At 37.4% G+C, this 7,245-nt stretch overlaps 1 protein-coding gene across 1 annotated transcript in view; it reads left to right on the top strand.

Annotated features, from left to right (window-relative positions):
• The window catches only part of SLC39A12 (solute carrier family 39 (zinc transporter), member 12), a 32,340-nt gene extending 25,467 nt beyond the window's left edge, over positions 1–6,873 (top strand). Inside the window, exons 11-12 of the mRNA XM_010019420.1 lie at positions 1,013–1,200; positions 6,268–6,873. Coding sequence (XP_010017722.1) covers positions 1,013–1,200; positions 6,268–6,396 — 317 coding nt within the window. The 3' untranslated portion in view covers positions 6,397–6,873. The remainder of the gene's footprint in view (positions 1–1,012; positions 1,201–6,267) is intronic.
• The last annotated feature ends 372 nt before the right edge of the window (positions 6,874–7,245 follow it).

Here is a 7,245-nt window from a genome sequence, read left to right as displayed (position 1 = left end):
ATGCTGCCCTCATTCCTGCTGCTAATTAAGTACAAAAAGATAATAAAAGAAGATATATGACCCATTTTACTAGTGGACAGGACAAGAAGATCATTCTGTTGAACACTGCCCTCAATTATCTCTTTGTGGTAAAAGTTGCAGTATGGCTGAAGTTGTTTCTGATGTTGCACTGATAGACATTTAGAAGCTGGCATGTCTGAGGTGAGAACTGCAAGTTCTCATTTCTGTTCTTAGATGAGTGAAGATTTCATGCTCTGTGTACGTAGAAAAGTCCCCCAAATAAAAACATGGGGTGGAGAATTGCTGTAAAACTTATAACTCTTCTTTGCATGTCAAAGAAATTGCCAGAATACTGAACAGTTAACTCCACAGACAGAACTTTTTTATCTTGGGGCAATAGTGCTCCAGTGTTAAAATGGCATTTCTACACTCAGAGGGAAGAATTCAAAAAATCTTTTACTATGGACCTGTTGTGAAATTGTTTATTTTAGAAGAAAAATCTGTAATGATATTCTGATGTACAATTTGCCAAAGTTAAATAGCTCTTAAATCAGTGGAATTAAACTCAAATAGGAATCATGCTGGCATAGGTTATTCTGGCTTGCAGCACCTGTATAACACTCAAAGAGCATGCTGCAGATATACTCACATGAGTTGAACTGGCAAGTTCCCAGTTGAGAAAGATTTAGAAACTCTGGGAAAGCATGTGACCACATTTTCATGTTTCCAAGTTGGAAATGTCACAGAACATCAAGAACTAACAGAAAGCCACTCCTATATACTGTATGCTACCTTTAGGAACTGCTAAACAAATTTAAGTCAATATGGGGTTTTTGGGTTTTTCACACAGGATGAGTTTATAACTAATTCTACAGAAATCTAAGGGCAGTCCTCCATCCTTCACTATCTTTGTGCATATCTTAATTATTTCCCTTCATGTTTTATTACCAAGAGCCTTACAAATACATTTGTCAACTAAATAATAAATTTTCTGTCTTTTTTCTCTATGCAGGAGACTTTGCTGTGCTGCTAAGTACAGGGATCCCCACAAAGATTGCAATTCTGATGAATTTTATAAGTGCGCTAACAGCATTCTTAGGACTTTATATTGGCCTTTCTGTATCAGCTGAACCATGCATTCAAAACTGGATTTTTACTGTTACAGCTGGAATGTTCTTGTATTTATCTTTAGCAGAAATGGTGAGAACTTCAGTGTCTTGTTATATTTTCCCTTTAACATAGCCACATCACAGATGAGTGTCAGACAAATGCAGGTGGATGAACTTGGAGAGAAAAATAGCTCATAGGCTTGTTGGGAAGAGCATGTTATCTGCCCCGTGTTTGTACAGTACTTAGAACAACAGTCTGGTTCTGTTTCATGTCACTGCCATGATAGGTGTAGTTAGCAATAAAAAGAGGAAATAAAGGCGATTAGGAGGGTAATATTTGAGAAAGATATAAGGGAATTTTAAAGGGGAAAAGGTGAACAGTATATTTTTAGGTCTGATTGATAGAGTTACTTAGTCAACACAAAGAAACACTTGAACCTGCAGGGTTTTTTTTAAATCCTCAAGCTGGTTACTTCTTTCTCTTTGCTGCCCTTTTTTTTAATATGTTTTTCATCCATTGTTTCAACATGATTTTGATGTTTCTGAACTAAAATGCAAGGTGCTCATCCTATGCTCTTCCTGGCCAGCCTTTCTGTCTCAGAGAGATTTGGATGAGCTCCTAAGCAATTGAAAGCCCATCAGATTGCCTCAGCTTTTTCATATTTGGCCAACATTTTTCATACTCCCAGTTCAATAGCAGTGATCTGACTATAGAAAAATAAAGTGTGAAGACATACAGTAGGAGGAAGGTCTAAGGGCTGTGGGAGAATGTGGGATCATAACTCATGCCTCAGGCCACATCATTTATTGAGGAGACTGCTAACTGTTACATTTGTAACAGTGCAGCACTTAGTTACCTTGCCAGCTTTGACACATGGCTTTTTAACCAATGTGTGTTAATGTAAAGTCATTTGCGTGCTTCTGAACAGAGTATTTAAAGTGATTAGATCAAGAGGGAAAAAAGAGGTCTGTCTCTTCCTAAATTATTACTATATTTTTCCCAAGCCTGGCTGTCTGTTGTGTTCACTACCACCTCCCTCCTCATGCCTTCAATATCATTTACCAAGTTCAACCATAATACTTTAAACCCGATGTGCCATGCCAGTTTTAAAAATCTACTTGTAATAATTGACCTTCGGCCTTAGGTATAATTTAGTCTATTTTTGCTACCGTAACAAAAGTAAAATAACAGAAACTAGTCCTTAGAGCTTATATGGGAACTGCTTAAGGACTGCAGAAGTGTCAACAGTCCTGACTGAGATGGTAAACAGTAGACAAAAACACTGTGTACCAAGTTGCATCTTGTTCTGACACAGAGAAATGTAGAAATGAGGCTGCCTACCGACTCAAAAGGCACGGTTTTGCTAATGCAGCTAAGAATGATTTAAGCATGATTATCCTTCAGTGTAGGATCAGGATCCATCAGGGATCCGCAGGCTCCTAGAACACCATGTTTTCCCCTGAGTCTGCAAAGCAATGTGACAGCTGTAAATCCCAAGAGATGACACAGTTCCAGGCTGAGACAGGGACATATTTTCCCTTGTTCTCAGCTTGTCAACATAATCTTCTTGATGTGAAGAGGAGAAAGGAGGAGGGAGAGGATCTTATTTCTCTGACCTCACTTTTATTAATATGATTCCAATCAGCTTTTCTCTGCATTTGGATAAAAAAGAACTGCAGTTGGGTTGCTCACCTGTGTTTGTCAGAAGTGCAGCTGTTAATATCACTGGGGTTATTCTAGTTTAAAAACTATTCCTGTGGCACTGCAGGAATCTATAGATCTGGAAAAATTTGTGTGTTTGTACAGTGCATCTCAAAAGAAAATCAGCCATTCTTTATGTATTTTTCAACTTTCTGTTCAGAAATCAGTTTTATTCTCTGCTGCATTCTCATCTACAAACAGCAGTCATCAGTGTCGCTGCCAATGGCGTACAAATACTTCATGGTGTACAAAGCTTAGCTGTAATTTTCAGTATTTGTTTTATGGGCTTTCGCTTATTCATGTGCTTGTCAGAGCAGCAGTTAAATAAAACTGAACAGCCTCACTGGTTTCTGCACTGAGGAACACTGAGGGGTATGAGCGGAGGTTCGTTGACAGGACAACACTGAGACTGCTGCTGCCATCAAGGTTGCACAAAAATACTTCTGTGGTTAATTAAAGGTTTCTCATTTCTACAAATGGCATTCTAGCTCCATTAAGAAGCAGGGTGGACTGAGAATTTTAGAAATCTGAGGAAAAGGACAAAAGATAAAATTATGCATAACCTTCATCATTTTTCACCAAGGAGTTATGCAAAACTTCATCTTCCCAGTAATTGGGGAAGGTGGAAGGGAGGAGTACTTTGTCTTGCAAATGTGTGTGCGCAGGAGGAATATTGCAATGTAAATTGTTTGTTGCTTCAAGGTAAGCATGTTTGTAAACACCTGTAATATTGTGGGATAGTTGTCATTTAACCATAATCAAGTCCCCTGAAAAACAGCTTTTTATGAGCAGTATGATGAGATATTTTGCACTTGATATCTGTTGAGAGGTCATAAGTATAATCATAATTTTGCACTATTTCCAAAGATCTTTTAATTAATAACATACTTTAACATACCTTCAATCCAAACTGAAACTTGAGACACTGATATATGGAATGGAGAAGAGCAACTCACTCCTAAAGATTTGTTTCTTTGACAAAACATGTCCCCTTTTCCTCTTGGGAAACAAATTTGAAAATTCTGTATCAGCCTCTTAAATGAGTCTCTATGAAGTAATCATTACAGATAAATATTTATGAAATCAAATGCATTGTATTAAACCACATGGACTGGATATCATTTCTGAGTGATTTTATGGATCATAGTGGTTTATGTGGCTCCTGACCAGAAAGATTTACTAATTGAAAAGGAGGGAGATAGATAGAAGCAAGCAAGAAAGTAAGGACATCAGGAAATAGGAGCTGGCCAACCACTCCCTGAGGTAACTAACTGACTTTTTCTCTGACCAACCTTAAAAATCTTTGAATTCTGGAGATAAAGAAGTATTTTTAAAGAAGTGACTTACTGGGCTGTGGCAGCACAGCAGTCATATCATATATGCCCCAGTTTGGTAGAAATCTTGTTTAGCCAGCACATGCCTGCCTTCAGCATGTTGCTTCCTAATTCTTCATAATTTGAGCTGGAGTGGGAATAGAGTAGTCCCTTGATTAACAGTAACTATTTTGCTCCAACAGACTAAGTTTTAGCAAGTGTAATGGCATTTGACAGCTTGTATGTGCTGCTATCTTCCCTGAATTTGTGAAGTGGTTTGCATCTGCCAGTTGAACAGGCTTATGCTTCCTAAATAAGCTTTTCTCTGCTGGAGCACACACATTTGTGCCCAGAGAGAGCTGGGGAACCATAGCTGATACTGTGGCATGCTTTCAGAGATAAGCAGGGATGTCACACTAGGTAAGGCTGTAGAAATGGTCCGTGTGCTTGATAATATGCACACAAGTTAGATGGAGGGAGTAGACATATGCATTGAGTATATGAAGGGCATTCCTTGCTGATGCTTCTTTTAGTAAACTTACTTAGGAACCTTCTGTGCATGTATGTAACTCATAAATTGCACTGACAGCAATAAGAAAAAAAAACTAGCTTTTGCAGTGGGAGGGGGAAAAGTTTCCTGTTGTTCACTCAGGTGCTGGGAAAGAGGACAAAACAGACTGATTAGGATAAATAAGAAAGACCAAAGGTCTAGACAGGAAACCATGGATTCAGGCCAAGGTCTTAACAGTTTTTACTACATACACAACAAAACCCAAGTGCTCTGAACGCTTACAGGCTGTCAGTTCAGATTTTGATTTACATTAGAACTTTGAAGTATTTATGTTTACTTTAGATGAAAAGTTTCCGATGAGCTTTAAATACAAATTAAATATAACTACATGAGTTTTTAAGATGTGAATTTGTACCATAATTTGAAACACTGCTAGCTGTTATGAAGATCTGGGACATTTGGGTTTGCCTGTTATTTTTATGCAAAACCTTAAAGCGGAAGCAGATTTTTCACTCTAGTTTTCTTTTGGGCCCATGCCAACTTCCAGAGAAAGTGCAGGAGAAGCAGAGCTAGAGACCTCCCCTCTGACAGAGGGAAGGACAAGCATAGCAAATAGATGTAAACGCACACTGTTAGCCCCCGTGGTCAGCACCGCTCCACTGTCTCCCAGTGGCTGATGCTGTTACAGCTCCTCTGAGGCGGCTCTAAAGAGCAGAGGAAATAAGGAGCTTCATTCAAGTGCAGGCTGTGAGTGGAGCAGGAAGGGGCGATGGGAGAGTGCCAGGACCACTCGCTCTTCCTTTGAAGTTCACAACAAATAAAAAAAGAAATCAAAAAAGCCCCAACCAAGCCCAAAGGTCAGTACTAGGCCACTGCTCTATATTTATTTCAAAAATTGATGTGAAAGCATCAGCAGCCATTAGTGTCTCCCTTGATGCCTGTAATACACAAAGCATAAATACTGAGAGTCTGAGCCTGAGGCATCATTTTCACAGGGTCTGTTGAGGCATAAATTTTGTTTAAAACCTTGATAAAAGACACCATGTAGGGTGGAATATCAATGTAAGTAGCTTTTAATATGATTCTAAATAGCTGCTGCTCCTTTAATTGATTTAAAACTCCCAAAGAAAAATATTAAGCATAATTTTTTCAAGCATATTTAAAAAGTCCTGTTTTCTACTTGTATGTTTAGTAAAGCCCGAGCAAACAGGATGGTTGCCAGTTTTTTCAGTAAGAGTAAGATTGACCCTATATATAGTACTGAAACAAAAAAACTCAAATTAGTTGATTCCCTCAAAAGGAAATAGCTGATTTTACTAAATAAGCATTTCCGTGCAGACAGCTGTATAAAATTACTAAAAACTATTTAGAAGTTAACAGATTTTGGAATTCATTTATAATTCTTGTTGGAGCTGGTAGAAGAACCAAAGTGGGTAGAATCTGATTAATTTAAATATGTCACTGTTAAGACCAGTGTTGTTACAATGTACAGAAAATGCTTAATAACTCTATTTCAGAAAGAGCATTTTGAAAGTGTTTTTTAAACTAAGTTTGCCTTGTTTTCCCATAAGATTTTTTTTTCCCAGAGATGAATATATCTGGCTCTCATTCTGGTTCTTATTCTTTTTTTAGCTTCCTGAAATGACTCATATTCAGACACGGCGACCCTGGTTGATGTTTCTCCTACAGAACCTTGGATTACTATTAGGCTGGCTTTGCCTCTTACTTTTGGCTCTATATGAACAGAAAATTAAAATATAAGTTTTCTGCTGGAAACCTTGCAGTACCACTTATGACAGTGGATAGCATTATTCACAATTTTGTCATGTCTGCTATAGTGATATATAAATTAAGTTGCTGGGATTTTATATCTGAACAGTAGATAACTATTTCACTTTATTAACTTATTGTTCAAATTTTGTAATTATTTTTTTTTTTGTAAAAATGAATGTTTAGAGTTATCTTTTATTTGTTACTGAGTTTACCAGATGCCATGCTCAAACTCACAGGAGCTTTTGATTAGTTTTTATTGAGACTATTCTAGTTGAATGCTCTAAGTGATCTCTACCAGCCTGATTGAAGAAAAGAATAAAATGTTTTTATATGCAATAATTAAAGTGGACTAACCATAGTTGAATAATTTGAAGCAGAAATGTTTTCTGCCTCCGTACAAACAAATAATGTATTTCTGTAAAACTCAAAAGTATAGCAAAACTAAATTGTTAAATGGCATACAGCATCTGCTCTAGCTACTAGGTAAAGATCCTCATTAGTCATATATTACTGGTGCACTGTGGTAGGTAAAAAATGACAAAAGTATTGAAATTTATGATCTAGAAATCTGAGAATGCCCTTTTCTGACTATAGTATAGTTTCTCGTATGTGCGATGGAATCTGTGACAGTAAAGCATTGGACTATAGCAACTGTCAAGAGTAACTGCCTTCTGCATTATCCCACCTCTGATGATTGCTCATAGCATATGCTTCTGAAGGGTTATAAGAAATATGTTTAAATTGTTTCTCCCTGATATTGCTGCCAGGCTCCTCAAAACAAGGGATTGCTTGAGCCAGATGTTGTATCTGAGCCATTATGTTTAATAAACACCAACA

Source organism: Nestor notabilis, unplaced genomic scaffold, assembly GCF_000696875.1.
Source record: "Nestor notabilis isolate BGI_N333 unplaced genomic scaffold, ASM69687v1 scaffold9550, whole genome shotgun sequence".
NCBI classification, from domain to species: domain Eukaryota; kingdom Metazoa; phylum Chordata; class Aves; order Psittaciformes; family Psittacidae; genus Nestor; species Nestor notabilis.
Note: the sequence above shows the minus strand (reverse complement) of the source record. Positions and strands in the feature narration are given on the sequence as shown.